The sequence below is a fragment of the Myotis myotis genome, unplaced genomic scaffold (assembly GCF_014108235.1).
Source record: "Myotis myotis isolate mMyoMyo1 unplaced genomic scaffold, mMyoMyo1.p scaffold_m19_p_3, whole genome shotgun sequence".
Taxonomy (NCBI): Eukaryota; Metazoa; Chordata; class Mammalia; order Chiroptera; family Vespertilionidae; genus Myotis; species Myotis myotis.
Genome location: NW_023416335.1, coordinates 210,273,375 through 210,294,408, shown reverse-complemented (window position 1 = coordinate 210,294,408; position 21,034 = coordinate 210,273,375). Strand labels below are relative to the sequence as shown.

The 21,034-nt window shown below is 61.6% G+C and overlaps 1 protein-coding gene across 1 annotated transcript in view; it reads left to right on the top strand.

Moving 5' to 3' along the window:
• The first annotated feature begins 554 nt into the window (after positions 1–554).
• NFAM1 (NFAT activating protein with ITAM motif 1) overlaps positions 555–21,034 on the top strand; it is a 28,938-nt gene continuing 8,458 nt past the window's right edge. Inside the window, exons 1-4 of the mRNA XM_036297299.1 lie at positions 555–786; positions 14,364–14,693; positions 15,834–15,946; positions 17,898–18,008. Coding sequence (XP_036153192.1) covers positions 675–786; positions 14,364–14,693; positions 15,834–15,946; positions 17,898–18,008 — 666 coding nt within the window. The 5' untranslated portion in view covers positions 555–674. The remainder of the gene's footprint in view (positions 787–14,363; positions 14,694–15,833; positions 15,947–17,897; positions 18,009–21,034) is intronic.

Here is a 21,034-nt window from a genome sequence, read left to right as displayed (position 1 = left end):
GGGCCGAGAGGGGCGTCCGCTGGGCCTCTGTGGGGACGGGGTGGCCCTGCTGGGTTAACGACCCGCCACACGTGTGGGGCTGGGAATGGTGGCTCCTGCCCCCACCCTAACTGCCTGCCCCTCCTCCGTCACCCACCTGCCCCTTCCTGATCCTCCTCCCACCCCACCCCAAGCCCTGCTCTTTGATGAGATCATTATGGGGGGAGGGGTTCCTGGGCTATTGCTAAGGGGAAGGTTTCCTGACGTGGGCACCTTTAGCCAGTTTCAGGGTGAGCGGCTGAGCCAGGCCCTAGAGTTCCTCTGGAAATCTCCGTCCCCTCAGGCACCAGTGTCTTCTGGACCCGCCACCAGCTGGAAAGGGGTCAGGAGGGGAGGAGCCCCCCACCTGGCAGATTAGGAGGCTCAGCATCCCAGCTTTTCTATAGGAGAGCCCAGAGCCTCCCCTGGCAGCCTCGCCTGGCGCCTGGCGGGGAGGCGGGGAGAAGGGGGGCTGTTCCCACTGCTGGAGCAGGAAGTTGGGGTCACTGAGAGGCACAGGCCATGTGAGCCTGGAGGAAGCAGAGGGTGGCCAGGGAGGAGCTTGGTGTGGGGACACGAAGGGGAACTGTGGCTACCAGCGGGCTGTCCTGCCCTGGGAACTAAAGAGGAAGGAGAGACGCTGCTCAGGAGGCCCGATGGAGAGCCGGCCTTCGCGGCGGTGGGTCCCGCCGGGCCCCCTCGCAGCCCCCCTCGCGGCCCCCTGGCTTCTGGGCCTGCTCCTGTCCCCCTGGACGCTGCGGCTCACAGGTATCTGTCTTCCTTCTCCCCGGTCGCTGGCTCTGCACTTCAGAGCCGCTTTCATCCCCGCCGCCTGCGCTAATTCCCGTCTCGGGGGATTTGCTGCTGCGTTTGAACATTGCAGACTTCACAGGGAAGCCTTCGGGGGCAGGGGCTGCTTAGCTGATGCCTCGCAAGGTGGCTGTGGAAGGGGTGGGGGCGGCACTCGGCCCTCCGTGCTGACAGCCCCCCTCCCAGCACAGCCTGGCCTCCGGCCCTGGGACAAGGTGGGCGGGCACTGGGGCTGGGTGCAGGGGTGAGAGTCCCAAGGGATCTAAGGTAGAAGCAGGACATTGAGCCCGCCAAGTGCAGAGCCGCCTCGGTGTTGGTGGTGGTGGTGCCCGTGTCAGCCGGGGAGGGGAGGGGAGGGGAGGGGCGGCAGCAGCTGCCCGCCAGAGACTAACCTGGAGCACAGAACTGTCGCTGTGACCAGGAAGGAGGGCACCACCCTTCCTGAAACACAGCCAGGGGCCGTGTCGTTATTTTACAACGGGAGCCAGGCCTCTCCGGGGCCAACCCTGAGTCCCCTCCTGGTCCCGGGCCCCCTTGGAAGCTGGGTGGCCCGGGTCCAAGGCAGGACCCGGGTGGGTGGCCTTGGGGTGAGTTCATCCAGGCCAGGGGACCCCCAGGAGTGTGCCGGCCAGGGCTGCCCACACTGGGGTCCCTCGTGCTCAGGGCAGCGCTGACCCGGACCCCCCGACTAGGTGCGGTTCTCCCTCCTCACCCCGACCTCCGTGAGGGTCAGGAGCCGCCCGCGCCCCTCTGCCTTTCGCCCACACGGAACAGTAGCAGCTGCGATGACCATGAACCGGCCTCTCTGAGCTCAGCGCCCCTCGAGGTGCCCTTGGGGTGCTGTCCCTACCGGCTCCACTTAGGAGCAGGGCATGGAGACTCAGGGCGGCCGGGAGCTTGTCCGAGGCTTAGCTGGCGAGTAGAGGTCAGGTTCAGGGCTGGGTCAGCCCGAGCCCTGAGCTAGGACCCAGGCAGTGGGCTCTGGGCTTCCACTCGCCTTCCTTTGTAAAGAACTTTCTTCAAGGAAAAAAAAAAATCTCCCCTCCTCCCCCCAGGGAGGCAAGAGCAGAATGCATGGTGCCTGTGCAGGCCTCGAGGCCCCACTGGTGACATGTCTCCTTGAGTCTGGTCCCCCCCCCGCCCGCCACCACCACCCCCCCGGAGCCGGGCCAGTGCAGAGACCGGCCTAGGAAACGCAGCTTGTTGGGGACTATGCCTTTGACCTCACACTTAGTCATTTTGAGCGTAATTTCCCCAGATTCCCATGGTTTCTGTTTGTGGGTCCCTCCTCCCCGAAAGGCCCCGACAGCCTGGAGGCTGAGTGGGGGAGGCTTTGCAGTGTGAAGTGCGGCGTTTTGTAACATCTCGGCTGCAAACAAACAACAGATTTCCCCTGCGTTGCAGCAAATCATGAAAAGAGAAACTGCTGTTTCACAAGAGGGAAAACCACCTGTGGGCTCCTAGGCCGTCTGGGGGCGGCGGACAGCGCCCGCACTCCTGGCCCCGCCCCTGCCGTCCTGTCCTGGGCTTTGAGGGTTTGACGAAGGAACCCTGTCGCTCCCACATCCTCTAACCCCCCCACCACAGACTCCAGCCATCAGCCTGGTGCAGCCGGCTCCATCGACGCCCACAGACCCAGCCCGCACCCCTCACCTGTGTCCCCAGGGGCCCTCAGGGAGTGTGGTCAGGGAAGCCCGGGGCGATCAGCCTGAGTTTGAACTCACCCCGGGACCCTGGGCAGGTTCTTGAGGCCGTGGTGCTTCAGTTGCCTCCTCTGGTAAACGGGTGTGACAGTCGTGCCCGCCTGCCAGCACATACTGAGACCCAGTGGCTGGGGCACATGGTTAGGGCTCTGAGGGTCAGCGCCCGCCAGCCTAGCAGAGCCAACCAAACGCAAGTCAGTTGACAGGCTCAACGTCCGGGTGAGCCCACGGCTCCTCGGGGCCACTGACCTTCCTGGGTCTCCAGCACACCCTGGGTGGCATCTCTATGGCTCCATTTTCTCAGAGGGCCCGGCAGCCGCCTGTGGTCTCAGGGGCACCTGCTCTCTTGAGCCTGGACACCTGCTCTAGCCCTGCTTCCACCAGGCTCAGCCACCCCCAAGGGCCGTGGGGCCAGGCAGGCCAGGCGCAAGTCCTGCCTTCTTCCACCCACTGCTGTGTGAGCTCAGGCAGGCCACTTAACCTTTCTGAGCCTCAATGTCCTCAACAAATGTCAGTCCCCTTTCTCTTCCTGGCCGTTCCAGAGCCCTGGGCTGTGTTATTTCTCAAATATCCACTGAGGAGGACCAGTTCTAGGCACGGGGGGCGGGGGACCGGGGGACCTAGAGGCGAACAGGACACAACCCCACTCTCAGCCTGGGGGAAGCTGAGATTCTCCTGGAGTTACCGATGCGGGTTTGCCTGGCCTCCCGTTGGCTCTGGACTCCGGTCCTCTCTCCCTCTGACATCAGGAGCCTCCCGCCTGCCTTCTCACAGCTCCGGCCTCTGCCTTTCACCTGCGTCTAATCCCAATGAAGGGCTATGGAGGCTGGCAGAGAGCGCCTCTCCGCTGGAGGTGGGCAGGGGGAGTGTGGGTGTGTGTGTGTGGAGCGAGACAGGGAGGAGAGAGAGCAGGTGAGAGCAGGTGGGTGGGTGGCAGGCCCAGCAGGGATCAAGGCTGGGAGGCCAGAAGGCAGAGCTGGGAGGTCTGACTGGCGAGGAGCAGCGCTCAGCAGAGGCGTGGGGTGGGTCCCGCTGGGCCGCCGTTCCGGGCGGATTATAGACGCCTGCCAGGCAGGGGCTCAGACGCCGCTGCTGTCGGGCCTGTTGCCACTGCTTTCTCTTTTTAAAGTGTGAGAGGCGATGCACACACAGAAAAGCACAGCACATCCTCTAAATCAAAGCCCTGTGTGACCACCGCCAGGCCAAGGAGGAGGGCAGTGCGGGCCTCTGAGCCCCGGTGCCCCCAGGCATCCCCACCCCTTCGCTGCGTGTCCCTGCGACACAGTCCTGCCCGCTTCGGCCTTTGCACGGATGATCAGAATGACACCGAGTAGCTTCCTTTGTGGCGGCTTCTTTCATTCAGCATCGTGTCTTTGAAGATCTATCCGGTTGATGGCGTGGCCGGCGTTGGTTCATTTTTATTCCTGAAGAGCAGGGGTTGCGGACCACAGCCTGCGGCTAAGCCCAGCCCACGGCCTTTTGGTATGGCCCACGAGTTATGAATGGTTCTTGGATTTTTAAAAATATTTTGTTATTGATTTCAGAGAGGAAGGGAGAGGCAGAGAGAGATAGAAACATCAATGATGAGAGAATCATGGATCGGCTGCCTCCTGCACGCCCCACACTGGGGACCGAGCCCGCACCCAGGCCTGGGCCCTGACCGGGAATCGATCCGTGACCTCCTGGTTCATAGGTTGGCGCTGAACCACTGAGCCACGCTGGCTGGGTGGTTCTTAGATTTTTTTTAATGGTTGGGGGAGGGGAGGAATCAAAAGAAGAATATTTCACGATTCATAAAAATTATGCTGTATTCACATTTCTGTGTCTGTAAATAAAGTTTTATTGGAGCAGAGCCCCCCACACTCGTTCATAGGTCATCTAGGACTGCTGACGCAGTCAGCGCCTGCTGGGGAGCGTCCCACCGAATGGAAATGCTGCCATTCATGTAGTTACGATCAGGTGCTTCCCGTCGGGGCTGGAATGCTCGCGTGTGGTCTCCGTGCACACGTGTGTGCGGTGCCTCCAGGGACACGTTCCCATCGGGGCTGCTTCTCTCGGGCTGCCCGCCTCCCTGGTTGACTGTGAGCTCCCGGAGGGCAGGGCGCCCGCATGGTGCTGGACCGGGAACATGAAGGGTCACAGGATGATCTCAGCGCCTCAGCGACAGGCCGCCCCCCAGGGGTTCCAAGCGGGTGGAGATCGATGCCACCAGGGGAGGCGCCTGGGCCCGGGGTGGGCCTGGTGTGAGCCTCCTGGCCCCTGAGCCTTAGGCTCCTCCGGGCACAGGTGGAGTGACCAGACCCTCGTGCCTGGTGACGGGGAGAGTGGACGCAGGAGGGCTGGACGAACAGGGACCCGGAGCGGGCTCTGCCTCCTGCCCCTCCCTCGGACCCTCCCCCTGCTCCCTGTCTGTGGGCTTGGGCGGGCCTCCCTGTAGCAGGAGTGTGGGTGTCAGGCACTGGGATGGGGTCCGTGACAGAGGATGGGAAGGGGCGACTGGAGTAAGCTGAGAGGGGGAGGGGAGGAGGTAGATGTGAGATTGGCAGGCGAGGCTGCTGGCCCCTGGTGAGGACCGTCTGCAGGTCTGGGTCTGGGTCCTGGGAGACTGTGGTGAAGTCACCTGGCCTCCTGGTGCCAGCCCCTCCCACGCGGCCTCTGGCCAGCAGCCTGGGCGGGTGGGGGGCCTAGGCCCTTGGGACCAGGTGGGGTGGAGGGCCTGGCAGGGATCTGCTTCCCTCCCGCCGGGGATGTGTGGGCTGCGGTGGGGGAAGGGTGGGGCCAGAGCTGGAGCCCCTCCGAGGCCTGGGCCAGACCCCTGCTTGCTGCTAATGGGGGGGGGGGGGAGGTTGCAAGGAAGGACTGAGGGAGTGAGCACAGCCCAAAGCCAAGGGCGGGGAATGTCTCCTCACAGCGCAGCATAGGGTCAAGGGCACAGTTCTGCAGGCCCTCGGCAGCACATATTAAAATGTAGGCCTGCAAACCCTGTGATCAGCGCCTCCCCTTCTCGGACCTCGTCCTGAAGAGCTAGGGGCCCAGGAGACAGCCTATATCTACAGGGTGACCCCCCGGGTCCCCGTGCACAGCGCAGACAGTGTCACGCCATCGCGGGGCCTGGCAGCAGTGCGTTTAGCTAAGACCCCCTTCCGCCCAGGCGGCAGCCCCCTCTCCCATCCCTACTTCTTTTATATATATTTTTATTAATTTCAGAAAGGAAGGGAGAGGAAGAGAGAGATAGAAACAGCAATGATGAGAGAGAATCATTGGTTGGCTGCCTCCTCCACGCCCCCCACTGGGGAATGAGCCTGCAACCCAGGCATGTGCCCTTGACCGGAATTGAACCTGGGACCCTTTAGTCCGCAGGTCGATGCTCTATCCACCGAGCCACACCGGCCAGGGCCCACCCCCACCCCTGAGCCTCTGCTCCTGTGCTCAGTGGCCTGAAAGGCGTCCTTTCACCTGGCCACCTGGCGACTCCAGCCTGTCCGTCAGCCCATCAAGGTCATACTCTGCTATTCCTCTGCCCACTCTCCCACTGACCAGCCCTGGCCCAGGGTGTTCACCTGCGATCTGAGGGTGCAGGAGCTCCGAGGCGTGGGGGCATGTCTGAGCTCACCTGGGGCAGGTGAGGGTGCGGACACAGCCAAGGAACAAGCACCAACCTTCAGAAAAGCCGGAGAAAGGGCACAGAGAGAAGGTGTGGGCTGGGGGAGCTTGGAGGGAGGTGTCTGCAGGGCCAGGGTCAGGGCCAGGGTCAGGGCCAGAAACTGCAGGAGCCTCAGCTTAGCGCAGCAGTTCTCAACCTGTGGGTCGCGACCCCTTTGGGGGTCGAACGACCCTTTCACAGGGGTCGCCTAAGACCATCGGAAAACACATATATAATCACATATTGTTTTTGTGATTAATCACCATGCTTTAATTATGTTCAATTTGTAACAATGAAATTGGGGGTCACCACAACATGAGGAGCTGTATTAAAGGGTCGCGGCGTTAGGAAGGTTGAGAACCACTGGCTTAGCGACCTGGGTCGGTGCTGACCCCCTGCTGCGGGGAGGGCAGGGGACTGGGCCAGAGGCAGGGGGCAGGGAGCAGGGACGGCTGGCTGGTGGAGGCACCATGGAGCGGTTTTGGCCCAGAGGGGACAGGATCTTGGGGGAGGAGAGATTTAAGGGGAGTCAGGATAACAGTGATCGGGTGGAGGTGTCCCAGGAAGATGCTAGTGTACTGACAGGCAGAGCATCTGTATGTTAAAGGGAGGCTGGAGGGGAGGGGGCTGAGACTCTGGGGGGAAGCCTGGTGCGAGGGTTTCCGGCCGCAGAGGAGACTGCGTGGCCGTCTCTAGGTTTCCTCTTGTCATATTTCTCCAGGAAAGATGACCGTGTCGCTCCCCAGTTCAGAAGCCCTCAGAGGCGCTCAGGTTTCCACGACAGTGTTGGCCCTCTGCCCCCCTTCCCTGCCCCCCGCTCCCCCGCAAACCCTTTCTTTCAACTCCACCAAGCTCTTGAGTCTTCCCACTCGGTGCCCTGTTGCAAGACTTCTAGAAGCTTCACTCAAGGGCTTTCTTGTGCTTAAATCCCCCTCCCTGCCCCCCGCACCCCCCAGCTGCCTCCTACTCTCCCTTCAAAGTTCACGTGGTACAGAGATGGGAGGAAAGATCACATGTTCCCACTGGGATGTCAGGAGGCGGGACTGCAGTGAGTTCCGTGTCCTTCTTGATCCTTCTGTGGTGTCTACAGTGAGCATGTTTCGCTTTAATAATGGGGGGGGGGGGCGCTGAAGAGTTATAATTTAAAAGCCAAGTAAGGGCCCGGTCCCAGGGCTGCCCTCAGCTGGCTGCCCGGGGCCCCCCTCTGGTCTCGGCAGCTCTGAGTCCCTTCATCCCACCCGCCCTGCTGGCATTCAGCAGGGGCCCCGCCTCCCTGGCGGGACTCTAGGTGGGCACCCCCCCGGGGCACCCCGCGGGGTCCATTCCCCTCTCTCCATTTCCCCTCCCTCTTCAGCGGCAAGGACCAGAACCCCCACCCCACCCCTTGACGCTAAAATCATCCGCACCCCATCCTGACGCCCTTCCTCGAGGGTGGAGGGGGGTGCGAAGGGAGAAACAGAGGCTGCGGGGGGGGGGGTCGCCCCCTCAAATGAGCTCTACAGTTTGAGCAACTTGCTTTTCAAGCGCAGCCAAGAGGGAGGCGACTGTGAGAGAAACACCAGTTAATACGTGAGGCGTTCACATCGCTGGGGCCAAACACCCGACACGCTGCGCTGGGCTGGGTCCCGCGCGGCCACCGGGCACCCAAGGTGCCGGGTCTGGAGGCGTGAGAGCTGCGGGGCCAGGGGGATGGCCCCCTGGCAGCCACCTCCGTGCGTCTCCCGAAGGCGGAGGCGGAGGCGGGAGAGATGTGACAGCGGGCAGATGGCAGCGTTCCGTGGGCACCGGTGCTCACAGCTCCGCCATCCGCTCTGTTCAAAGGTTGCCTTCCGGCGCCTGCCCCGCGCGCCTCCCCATCAGCCACCTGGCCACACGCCGCCCTGTTTGATGCGTGTCCGGAAGGACTGGCCGTGGTTCGGCGCATCCTGGCGTTCACGCTCCGGCAGACGGCCGAGCGCGGAGATAAAACCCGCAGCCCCAGCTGTGTCCTCCCTGCAGCCCTGAGGGGCCTGTGGACAGAGGCCTGGCTGCAGAAGATGCCAGGATTGAATTGGGGGCGGAGCTCGGTGCCTAAAACACAGGCCGTGGGCACAGCTTCCCCCTGGAGCTGGGGCGTTGAAGTGCTTCCTTTACACTCGACCTGAGTCGGAACAGACGCCTCTGACCAGCACGTTGAGGCTCTCACACCCTCGGCTGACCAGGCTGGCGCTCAGCGCATAGAGGGGACTGAGTTCCAGGCAGAGGGGGGCTGGGGCCCAGGCCTGGCCCAGGAGTTGGCCCAGGAGTTGGGGGGGCCCAGGCAGCTTAGGTAGTGGGGAGGGAGGGGAGAGATAGGGACGGTGCCGGATTCTGGGGTGCGGGGATGTCATCGTGATGGTGAGGGAGGGTGCTGGCCCTCCTTGGACCCTCGGCTGCCGCAGGGTCCGTCTGTAGAGGCTCACAGGCCACCAGCGTCTGCTCTGGGAGCCCAGGCTCTGCTGGAGGGGCAGCAGGAGGCACCCCCTAACGCTGCAGGGTCCGTTCTGAGTACCATTGTCCCCAGACTCCTATAAGCCTCCATCGCCATCGTATCTGCCTATTCGATGACCCAAGTCTAGAAAAATGGCCTCGGGGTTTCTGCTCCCTTTGCAAGGGCCAGGGCTTTCATTTGAAGTCTTTTCTTCTGCATTGAGACTTTACAATTACAGCACAGCCTCGTGGGTAAGAGTGCGGGGTCAAGGACCCCAAGGGACCCGGTGTAACGTCCCATCGCTACCCCCGCCGGGCTGTGCTGCGTGAGGGAAGCTTTTCCCTCCTCTGAGCCTCCGTTCCCCGTCTGCAAAAGGGGAGTGTGCCCGGGATGATAGGTCCTACCAGCCCGCGGCCGGACAGGGTGCCTGAGAGTGTGCTGTGCAGGGCGGCTGTGCCCCCAGGAGTGGCTCTCGGAGGAGGTACGCGCTCAGGGACAGCAAGGGAGCAGGAGGACACTGAGTGTGGGAACAGCACGGCAACGTCTCGAGAGCCTGGCAGGCCTGGCGCCTGCGGGCAGTGATGTGAGGGCCGGGGCCGCTGAGCCGGGCTGTGCAGGGCCTGCAGACACGGCTGGACCCTCCAGGCCAGGGACTTGCAAGGTTTCCTTAAACGGTGGCCCGCAGTCAGAGGATGCAGATTATAGCGCGACCCCGGCTGAATCCGCTTGTGTGAACGTAGCTGAAGCCAGGAGGTCACGAGCGGTGCCTTTACGACACAGAATGTTCCGTGTCGCTGCTGTTCAACTGCTTGTCTTGACCTTGTACATCGACCTCAGACGCCTCCCTGGGTCTCCTCTGTGGGCCGGGCCAGCTGGGCAGCTTATGGATCCCAGGGGCAGCGGGCAGGCTCGGCTGGGGAGCAGGGAGGTTCCCAGAGCTGTCAGCACTCAAACCCGCCGGTCCAGTGGCCACGGGTTCAGAAGAAGAACCGGCAAAGGAAGGAATCAGGCGGCAGCGGTGCAGGAAGTGTTTCCCAACACGGGTGCCGGCAGCAGGACGGGCGAGGCTCAGGAGGCCGCCCCCGCCGTGTGCCCTGCGCTGGGGTGTCACGGGGCGGCCTCGGGAGTCATCCGACCTCCTTGCCCCCTGCTTGTCCCTGGGAAAGGCGGGCTGGCCCTGCGGAGCTGTACGCGTTCCCGGCCCCTGTGGACCCCGACAACCCCATATAAGCTGGCGTTGTTGTTCTCCCGTGTTGCGGGGGAGACACTGGGCTTCAGAGAGGGAAAGTCACTTGCCCAAGGTTGCACAGCCTTTAGGTGCCGGAGCAGGATCCAAACCCAGGCCTGTGCTTTCCCACACGCCCCTCCCCCCTTCCTGGCCAGGCCCCAGCTTCCCAGCAGTGCCTGGGGCTGTGAGAAGTGAGGGATGGAGGATGCACCATCCCTGGAAGTGGGGGTAGGCAGCGCGTAGGGGTGGTAGCCTGTGCTGTCCCCCGAACCCTCTGGGCCTGGGAATTGTATAGGGTTGGGGAGGGGAGGACATGGCGGTCCCAACGAACAGCCAAGTTCTCGATGGCAGTGGGCTGGGTGGCGGCCTGGGGAGCGGGCCTCCCGGACAACCAGGTTGCCCCTGTTTTCCAGTCCAGCCCATCCCCATGGGCCCCACCCGCCGGGTGCACCCCCTCTCTGCTCTGCACCATCCACACTCACAGCTCCCGTGGCTCCCTTCCAGACGTTGATTCACGGGAAGATGCCATGGGGGGGGGGGGCAGGGGCGGAGAAAGCCTGCCAGCCAGGTGCCAGGACAGGCGGCCCCGCGCTGGCAGGGTTGGGAGTGTACTCCCTCGTGCACTTTTGGGCTGTGCCAACGGGGCTCCCATGGCTCTCCCTGCTCCTCAGCCCAGGAATCCGAGGCTCCCCCGCCTCCGACCCTGGGCCATTTGCCCCTCTCGGCTTCCCACGAGCAGAATCCTAAAGGACCCCCGAGGTTGGCTCGCTGCCCCACCCACCTTGTCCCACACTCCCTTTGCCTGAACCAGTGACAGATAATGATGCAGTCACCGGGCACAGGATGGGCACCACTCACTGTGCCATCCCAGCGCCACTCGCTCGGGGACACCCCAAGCTCTGCGTGGTCTCCCTGACGCCCTGGGGCTGTGGTGAGAAGCAGGCGCGGGCAGGCTGGGTGCCCTGCGCTCTCCCGAGCCCCTTTGCCCTCATGCCCAGCCTGTAGCCAGGCGCTGGCCTGCCTGTGAACATGTGTGCCTTCTGCCTGGAGGCTGACACCGCCCCCTAGCCCCTGATGCCCGCTGTGCCCGGTGCTGCCACGGGCACCCCGGCCCTGTGCCGGGCCTCACTGGGCGGGGTTCTGACCCCACTGCCTGGCCCGGATGCTGCTTTTCTTCCTCAGCAGACAGCCTGGGCCAAACCCCAGCTCCGCCACTGGGAACTCCGGCTTTGGGCCCCTCAGCTCCTCTGGGTTTTGTCGGGCGGTTTTGAGGCTGCAGTCGTTGGCGTGTGGGATTGTGGTGTTGAGCTGACCCAGGTCATGTGTCACGCTCAGCCGGTGTTTCCTACACATTTCCTTCCGCTCTGTTCTTGGGCCAGTTCTAGCTCACTGTGCATATGTGTCCCTGCTTTCTGTTCTTCTTTTTTTTCCTTTTTGTTAATCCTCACCCAAGGATGTTTTTCCATTGATTTTTAGAGAAAGTGGAAGGGAGTGGGAGAGACAGAGAGAGAAACATCGATGTGAAAGAGACACATCGATTGGTTGCCTCCCCTGGCCAGGGATCCAGCCTGCAACCTAGACACATGCCCTTGACCAGAATCGAACCCAGGACCCTTCAGCCCGCAGGCCGAGGCTCTATCCACTGAGCCAAACCGGCGAGGGCTGCATTCCGGCTTTCAGTTTGCTGATGACCTCCAGACCCGGACACCCGCATGTCCCTCCCCCACCTCCCCCCCGGGCCGCCCACCCAGGCTCCCTCTGCTTCCCTGTTAGACTGGGGACGTTGCCAGGCCTCAGATGGGGGGGGCTGTGACCTCACCAGTACCCCTAAAATGTTTGTTGGAGGCACACATCGTGGCTGAAAATGACTCTGAACCTGCCCGCAGCAGCGAGCGTAACTGGGGGATGCGCCTCAGCCAGCTGGAGCAGCCTGCACCCCGGGAGGTCCAGGAGAGGGGGGGCTGGGCTGCTGGGGTCCGGGTCCAGGGTGCTGACACCTCAGTGAAAGGAAGGGCAGTGGAGGCCGTGGCCAGGCCAGAGCCGGGCACCCGCGTGCATCCCCGCTCCCCGCTTCGGAGGCAGCAGGTCCACGGAGGCCTGAGGTTCTCCTCTCTCTGCATTTTCACGATCCTGACCCTCTGACCTTAAAGTAACGAATCCCGGAAGAATCCCGAGCAACAGTCGTCTGTTTTTATAGGCCCCCCCCCCCCCAACTGTAGAGACGGCGTGATCGCACCAGCAGATCCTCATTCTCTGGCTGTACCGCACATGCAGGGAGCTCTGTAAGACCCCCAGGTGTGCCTTCCTGCCGGGACCGACAGGGAGGTGGCCGCGTGGAGCTGCAGCGGGCCCGCCTCCCCAGGCCTGGAGGCGCCTCTCAGACACACGGAGAGGAGGAGCAGGAGCCGGGAGGTGGCGAGCCTCTGAGAGGCCCCGCGTGCCCGCCTTCCTGGTGGTCTGGGTCCAGTTCCAACCTCCCGACCCCCAGGAAACACGAGCCGGGTCTGCGCTGGCCGCCTGGAGGGCCATGCGAGCACCACACGGGAGGATGGGATGAAAGCGGGCAGCGCTTCCCCACCGGCTCAGGAGTGAGTAGGAGCTGGGAGGGGAGGAGGTGGATGTCCCAGGCCGAGGGCACAGCCCATGGGAGCCTGGGGCTGCTGGGCGGGGCGAGGGGTGTTCATCTCACCCCTCTCGCCTCTCGTCCTTCACGGTCCATCTGGGACTCCAGCATATGCCTCTGCACCCCCCCTGCCCCTGCCCCATCTCATACAAACCCCAGCCCTGGGTCAAAGCTCCTTGTTTACAGCTCATTACTGTTATAGTTCAACAACGACGGCGGCCACCCTGCAGCAGAGCAGGGATGCAGAGTCGCTGTGCAATCCCCGTCTGCTCCGCCAGCCAAAGGGGAGCCCCAGGCAGCTCAGTGGGTTCCCCCCGTGTGAGCATCGTCATGTGAATGACGTGCGACAAAGCCGACCCACTGTGACACCCAGACATGCCAGTCCACTCCCTGGAACTTCAGTGACTTTGGGAGAGGGGGTGTCTCTCTAGTTGCTCAATAAAAAACTCGAAGTATCAGTGTGGCTGGAGCTTCGAGGGACTGATGGGTATGAGGCCATCCCTGTCCCTGTCCCCCCTCTTCCAGGCCCGTCCCCCCCGCCCCAGGATCCTGCTCAGGGCTGAGTGGAGAGACCTGAGCAGAAAGCAGCTGGCCTGGCGCCAGCCCCACATCCAGGCAGGAGCCCACGCCTCGCCTTCCCAACAGAATAAATCTCGCTGCTTCCTGTGCGCGTCTCAGACGCATGATCTTCTCCCGATTAACAACCTGGCCAGCATGTTCTTGGCTGCTCGCTGCCGACCTCAATTTAGAACTGTCTGTTGTGTGGCGGCCGAGAGGGAAGGTGCTGGGGGGACGAGGCGCGCTGAGCCGAGCGGCTTGTGCAGCTGGGTCTGGTGTGGGAGGTGTCCCCCGGCCCAGACGCTGCCCGCTGCCCGCTGCCCGGCATCTCAGGAGCTGGAGGCCCGGCCAGGCAGGCTGTGGCTTTGGGGCTCTCAAACTGCTTTCCTAGAGTTGCTAATTGGTGAGAGGGGGGGGCGGTGTGGGGAGGAGGCAGCTCCCACAAAACTGCCTTTGTAACCCTCACTGAACCTCATGGTCACGGCCAAAACGGCCCGTGTGGACGCCTCTGTGTTGTGTGAAAGCCGCTCCCGGCGTTGCTGGCTGGAGTCCATAAGAACCTGGCGAATTCTCCTCCGAGCTGGGCTGGGGGACAGCGTGTGTCCGGGGTCTGGCTCGCCTCCTCCTCCAGGCAGGCAGAGCTGGGCAGACCTGCCTCCCGCGCCCCCTCCCCCCGTCCCGCCCCCCCCCCCCCCCCCCCGTGGGTGTCCACGGCCGGGAGGTGTTTCTTCTGCCAGGAAGGGTTTCTTTATTCTGTTTCCTGCTTCCTTCCTCTTTCACCAGATTCGGTTCTTCTCATACCCAGAGCTGTTAGCCCAGGAGGCTTCTTGCCTTGGGCGGGGGTGTGATGGGAACAGGTCAGGGAGTGGTGGGAAGGGCGGATCTTCTAGCCCCGGGCCTGTGGCTGCTGCCTCTGAGAGAGCACGGACCTATGAACCAGGAGGTCACGGTTTGATTCCTGGTCAGGGCACATGCCTGGGTTGTGGGCACCAATCCCAGTGTGGGCACTGCAGGTGGCAGCCGATCTGTGATTCTCTCATCATTGATGTTTCTCTCTCTCCTTCTCCCTTCCTCTCTGAAATCAATAAAAATATATTTAAAAAAAGGGGGGGGCTAGCAGCTTGACCTCCCTGACCATCGGACCCCTCTTCTCTGGAAAACGTAGCTCTGACACACTCTGCCCGGGTGTGCGGGGAGAGGGATCGTGTGTAAGGCGCTGGGCACACCCCCCCTCGCCGCAGGGCGTGAGGAGTGGGAGAGCCGGTCCGCCGGGCGCAGGCGGGGTGAAGCGGCCCCAGAGTCAGCCACGTCTCCTTTTCCTTCCTCTGCAGGAGGGCAGTCGGTGGCCCACACCGGCCCCCCCATTCTGGCCTCTCTGGCCAACCAGGCCGTCTCCTTCGGCTGCAGAATCACCTACCCGTACACCCCAGAATTCAAAACCTTCACCGTCGGCTACTTTTATGTGAACCGCCAGGGCCAGGAGAGCGCTGAGGAGCAGACGGGCTGCCAGCCCAGCGCCGGCCAAGAGAACCAGACCCACACCACGGAGTGCCAGGTCACCCCCAGGCTGCCCAGCGCGTTAGCCACCGGCACCTACTACTGCTCCGTCCACTGGCCGAGCTCCAGAGTGAGGGGCCCGGGCACCTTCATCCTGGTCCGAGGTGAGGCCTCCGTGGCTCTTGCAGGGCAGCGGCCCCAGAGGTTTCACGCAGCAGAGTCTGGGGCACAGGGTCTAAAGCGGGGTGCGTTCGCCTCATCCTTTGCCTTTGGCTGAACAGAACCAAGCCTCCTGGGGAGCCCCTGCAGCGCAGGTGCCAGGACACCCCCCTCCTGTGGCAAGGGCAGAGGCCTGGGGTGCGGGCCTGGCCCGGCCCCCTCGCCCCCTGCTCTCCGCGTCCTCCGGCAGGAGGGTGCCAGCGTCTGCACGTGTGTGTGGTGGCCTGTGAGTGAGCGCTTGGCTCGTGTGCGTCTTTCTGAGGACAGAGTCCTAGTTTTCATCGTGTTTTCTCAAAGGAGTGACAGCACCAAGAGATTAACAGTCTGTCACCGAAGCCACGATTCTCGGACCTGCCCTCCGACGCCCACTGGCGGGGGCCCAGGCTTCGGAACCCCGAGTCCCGGCTGTGGCTCCCAGTCCTGCTGCTTGCCAGGCTGTGACCTTGGGCCGGGTCTGCATGGCCACACCCTGCCTGTCAAAGGCCTGTATGGGGGTGAACGAGACCCTGCACGCAAGGGCTGAGGCCTGGTGACAGGATGTGCGTGATGAGTAACAGACACGGATGTGCTGGCACGCGGTCAGCGCTCTGCGGCTCTGTGCCAGCCGGAGGGAGGGAGGGAGGGAGGGAGGGAGGGAAGGATGAATGGCTCAGGGGCAGGGGCTGGGCTGTGCCCTTCACTGCTTCCCCAGCACCCCTCCCTCCGCCCCGTGCAGGCCCGGCGCCGGCCAGGCCCGAACAAACCATCCCCTCCGGCCTCCCCATACCTGCCCATGTGACCCCTGTCTCCATGTGGAGAAAGGAGGCCCGGGAGATGAAATGACGACTTGCCCAGGGCCCCACAGGCAGGTCTCTGTGGAGCCAGCTCCCTGAGGCAGGGCCCGTGGGAAGCATCAGGCAGCTGACCCAGGAAGGGGCTCAGCCACGGGGTGTGTGAGGAGGAGGACATTGGGAGAGGCGGGAGTCTGCGGTCCTTCAGGGGAAGGGGTGTAAGGGGGTCCTGGGTAAAGGGGACCAGGGATTGGGGGCCTGGAGGTTGTGAGGTGAGGCATCACTAACCCCTCTGCTTCCCTGCCTTCCTCCTAGACACAGGCTACCGAGAGCCCCCAAGGGTCCCCGAGAAGATCCTGTTCTTTAGTTTCATCGGCATCCTGGGTGCCCTGAGCATCCTGGGCACGGCCCTGCTGCTCTGGAAGAAGGTAGGGATGCCCACGGGCCTCGGCCCTGCCCCTTCGCCCCTCGCAGTTGCTGGGAATGCCCCGAGGGCCCAGGGCTGCCTGCCCGCCCTGCAGGGTGTCCCGGTGGGCCCTGGTGACTAGGTAGACAAGCCTCAGTCCCCTCCCCTTTTTAAATATGTTTTTATTGATTTCAGAAAGGAAGGGAGAGGGTGAGAGAGAGAAACATCAATGATGAGAGAGACTCGTTGATCAGCTGCCTCCTGCACACCCCACACAGGGAATCAAGCCCACAACCATGGCCTGTGCCCTGACCGGGAATCGAACCGTGACCTCCTGGTTCATAGGTCGATGCTCAACCACTGGGCCACGCCAGCCTGGCACCCCCCTTTTTTAAAATGGGAATTCCACGCCCACCTTGTCAGGCTATTATGAGGACTCAGTGAAAATAAGAACAAGTTCTCTGCACACTGTAAAGGGTGACACGGATGCCAGTGGCTGTCCCGCTGTCTACGAGGCCTACACATTCCAGGGAAAGGAAGGAGCGGGAACTCCAGGTACCGGCAGGTACATCGGACCCGGGTTCCAACCCGGCCCCTGCCAGGTCCTGGCTCTGTGGCCTCAGGCAAGTCGCCCGCCCTCTCTGAGCCTTCCCGCCCTCAGGGGGGGACAGATCTTAGGAAGACTTATCTTGCAGGTTTATTGAGGGGCGCGTGAGACCCAGCAGGGAACGTGTTTAAGGCCCCGCCTGGCACCCCGAGAGGCCCCGTCTTCCTGAGCAGCCATCGCGCTGTGACTGGGGGTGGCGCCGGCTTGGGCCTGAGAGTGAAGGAGCTCTCCAGAGCTAATCCCGAGTAACGGGCTGGGGATTGGCAGGCAGCCAGGGTTTTTAATTAGCTTCTGCCCAGAGACAGGCTGCTGTTCTGCTGCTGGCTGTGCGGTGCCTGCCAGGAGGGGCGTGATGGCACCGCCTCCCTGGGCCCCCTCCTCGGAAGGAGCTGGCGGGCGCCTCCTGCTGCCTCTTCTCTCTGAGCCCTCGGGCTCCCCCTCCCCCCGCCCCTCCCCACCATTAGCACTGCACGTGGCCGCCAGCATGAGCTTTCTGAAACCACATTCCCGTCCTGGCCCCTCCCGCTGAAAGTTCCCACTGTCCATCCTCCTCACGCCCCTGCGAGGCCGTCCTGACCCGCCCGGGCAGGTGCGCCTCTCTCTGGCCACGCTGACCACCTTGAAGTTCCTCAACACCTCCAGGCCTGGGCACCTGCTGTTCCCCCTGCCCTTCCTCCCCGTCTTGCCAAAGAACATCTCAGGCTTCAGGCCTTAGGCATCCCTCCTGCCAGGCGAGGCGTCCGCCCCTCCCCGTGCGCCACAGGCTGTCCCCGTGGGTGGGTCCGTGTGCCGTGCGTTGGGAGAAGGCTGGTCCCTCGTCTGCTCCCCACCGGGCCCTAAGCTCCATCGCTCATGCCGCCCAGCTCGCAAGAGGAGCCTGACCGCTGTGCGTTGGCTGCTGAGGGCCGCCCGAGAGCCCCGCACTCACCCTCCCATAACTTCCCTGAGTCCTCGCGACAGTTTTGCAAAAGAGGGTCACTGATGAAACGGAGGCCCAGAGAGGGGAAGTGGCCTGCCCGAGGCCACAGAGCCCCGAGGGCAGCGCGCTGTTTGCTCAGCACCGCCCCCAACAGGGGGGACCCTGCCTCGCTGGCACCCTGCCCGCGGCTGCCGCCTCCCTGAGCCAGGCCCGTGTCCGTGGGTCTGTATCGTTTCCCGTCTCTCTGGGCAGGTGAGTGGTGAGATTCAGGCCTCGGAGGCACTCGGCACGATCCCTGGAGAGGGCAGGGCCAGGCGGCAGGCGCTGAGCGATCAGTTTGTGTGTGGCCTCACGGCAGCCTGCCACCCTTTCCCCGGTGGAACTGCCAGGAAGGAGACGGGGCAGTCCCTGTTCCCACCCTGACAGCCCTGACCGGCTTCCTCGCAGAAGCAGATGCGGGCGACCTGGAAGCAGCTGGCTCCGAAGATCCCGGCTGCGCAGATCCCGGCCCCGAGCACGGCCAGCCCCGAGCAGCCTCCGGAGGAGTCCCTCTATACGGTGAGTCCGGGGCTGGCCCCTCCCTCCGGCCTGGCCCCCCTCCCTCAGGCCTGGCCCCCCTCCCTCAGGCCCGGTCCCCCTCCCTCAGGCCTGGCGTGGGTCTGGCTCCCAGGTTTGGTCATGCTCCCGCGGATGACCCTCGGTCATGCACTCGCTGTGACCTCTCTGAGCCTTCAGTTCCTCATCTGTAAACTGGAACAGGAAGTCCCACCTGGCGGGCTTCCGATGAAGGTGAACCGAGATTCTGGCCTTGGCCCTGACCCCTGGCAGGAGGCCCATGTGCAGTGCCCAGGCCCCTCCTGGCCGCCCCCCCTCCTGGAACGAGGGTCTCGGGGCAGGAGTTGGTGAGGAACGAAGACGGTTCCTTCATCCAACCAGATGCTTCACCAGCTCCTTCCTGTTTTTATTGCGCAAACGTCGTAGCAGCAAGAATCACAAAAAGAGGAAAAGTTCGGGCACCGTCCCAGCCCCTTCACACCAACCCTTTCTTTCTTTTACTTTTTTAAAATATTTTTTAAGGGATTGCAGAGAAGGATGGAGAAGGAGAGAGAGAGAGAAACATCAATGATGAGAGAGAATCATTGATCGGCTGCCTCCTGCACGACCCCCACTGGGGATGGAGCCCACAGCCCTGGCAGGTGCCCTGACCGGGAATCAAACTGTGACCTCCTGGTTCATAGGTCGATGCTCAGCCACTGAGCCACACCAGCTGGGTGACATCAATGACTTTCAATTCTTCACACACCCCACCCCCCCAACACTACACACAGACATGGTTTTATATCCTTATGACCAAGAGGAGACGAGGGCAGGGACGCCTTTCCATGGACCCTAGCATCTTCCATCACTAATGGTCTTCGTCATTATTGGAGGGAGAGGCTCAACCATGTGCCCAGCTGGGTGTGCCCGCCCAACGCAGCCCGCCCCCCGGGCAGCATGCAGCCACCCTCCTGGCGGCCGGGAAGGCGACAAGTGTTCTTGCTCAGTGACGTCTGTTTTAGCTCCACAAGCAACAAGTGCTCATTGTCGAGAACGTGCAGGATGAGTGCCGCGCTGTCAGCTGGGGTCTCCAGCCCCGATCTCAGCTCGCTGCCTGGGGGTGCAGAGCCCTGCGGGTCCTGCAGGCGCCCCGGGGGCGTGTTCGGGGCTGCCTCTAGCGCTAGGATTCTGCCGTGTTCGCTGTCACTGCTCCTGTCCCCACCAGCCTGGCTCACACATGACACGTGGGTCCTTCCTGGATCTCCACAACACCCCCCACCGAGGGCATTAGGACATGGCCCCGTTCACTAAGGGGGGATGCTGACGGGGGGGAGGCAGAGGGACAGTCCCTGTGGGGCAGCACCGACAGCTCCTAATAGCACAGAGCAAGGCCAGCGCCCCAGGGTCCTCAGCCCCTCCACCCAGGGAGTTTCCACCAGCCTCCGCTCCCCACCCGGCCCCAGACTTCCACACACGCTCCTTCCCTCCCAGCGACTCACCGTGGGTTTTCCCACGACGCCTTCTGGTGTCAGCTGTTAAATAAAACATCTCTCTCTCTCCTCTCTCTCTCTCTCTCTCTCTGTTCTCCCTCCCTCTCTCACTCCCTCTATACACACACACACACACACACACACACACACACACACACGTGATCTCTCTCATATATACCAAGGGAAGAAAATAGCCATCATCCTAATTCTGTCTTCTTTCAGGATAAATACTAGTAACATTGACTTCCATACCTTCTAGTCCATTGAAAAAACAAAACATACAAAGAGACCCATACATACATTCACACATACATTTTTTTTAAATTGGAGTAATACAGCTATTTTTTTTCCTGTTACACTATCTCGTGAGCATCTTTCCACGTGAAGAATATTCTTCTACAAGATTATTTTTGATGAAGGAGACTCACCTTTGCATGGAGCACCTTTCTCGCCTGTGTTGAGATGCCTCAGAGGCTCGGGCAGCCCTCTGGGGTGTGGGGCAGCGGGGCAGGAGCTGGGGCAGGCGGCTTGGGGAGGTTTGAAGGTGCAGAGGGAGGCCACAGGCGTTGCTGGCCAGTCCCTACCAGCTGGGATCGGACCTGGCAGACAAGAATGACATTAATCTCAGGGATGATAATGTCAGGAGCCATTTGTTGAGCACGTCCTGTGTGCCAGGCACCGGGTGAGGACTCCCGCCCATTATCTCATTAATTCTCACAGTGGGGGTCTTAGGATCAGGTGTTACCCTCATTTTCATTTTATTTTCTGATTGTCTACTGCTCGTATGTAGACTTATGATTGGTTTTTGTATATTGACTTTATATAGAGGGTGACCTGGCTGAATTCACTCATTAATTCTAATGGTTTCTGTGTAGATTCCGTTGGATTGTCTATGAACCCAGCCATGGCATCTATGAAAGTGGACGCTCCATTGCTTCCTTTCTAACCTCATCCTTTTGTTTTATTTTTCTCGCGTTACTGCGCTGCCTAAGACCTCTGGCATGATGGTGAATAGGAGTGTTGATGGCAGGCATCCTTGTTCCCTACCTCTGGGGAAAGTTTTGTATAGTCCTCTCTATGGATAGATTATTGATTTTCAATCTTTCTTCTTTTCTCATATACGTACTTAACGCTATGAACTTCCCTTTATGTGTGGCTTTAGCTGTATCCCACAAGTTTTTTATTTAATATTTTATTTATTGATTTTGAGAGAGAGAGAGTTGTTGTTCCACTTATTTATGCATCCATCGGTTGTTTCTTGCATGTGCTGTGACCGGGGATCGATCCTGCATCCTTGGTGTCAGGAGGGTGCTCTAACCAACGCCTGTTTCCCCCAAGTTTTGATATATTTTTATTATCTTTCAGTTTAAATTGTCCATGGAGATTTCCTCCTTGTCCCGTGGGTGATTTGAATGTGGTTTGCTTAATTTTCAAATGTTTAATTATTTTCTAGTTATTATTCTGTGTGTCTTTTAAATTTCTCACCAATTCCACTGCGATCAGAGAATAGGTTCTGTATGATTTTAACCCTCTGAAGTCTTCTGGGACTTGCTTCAC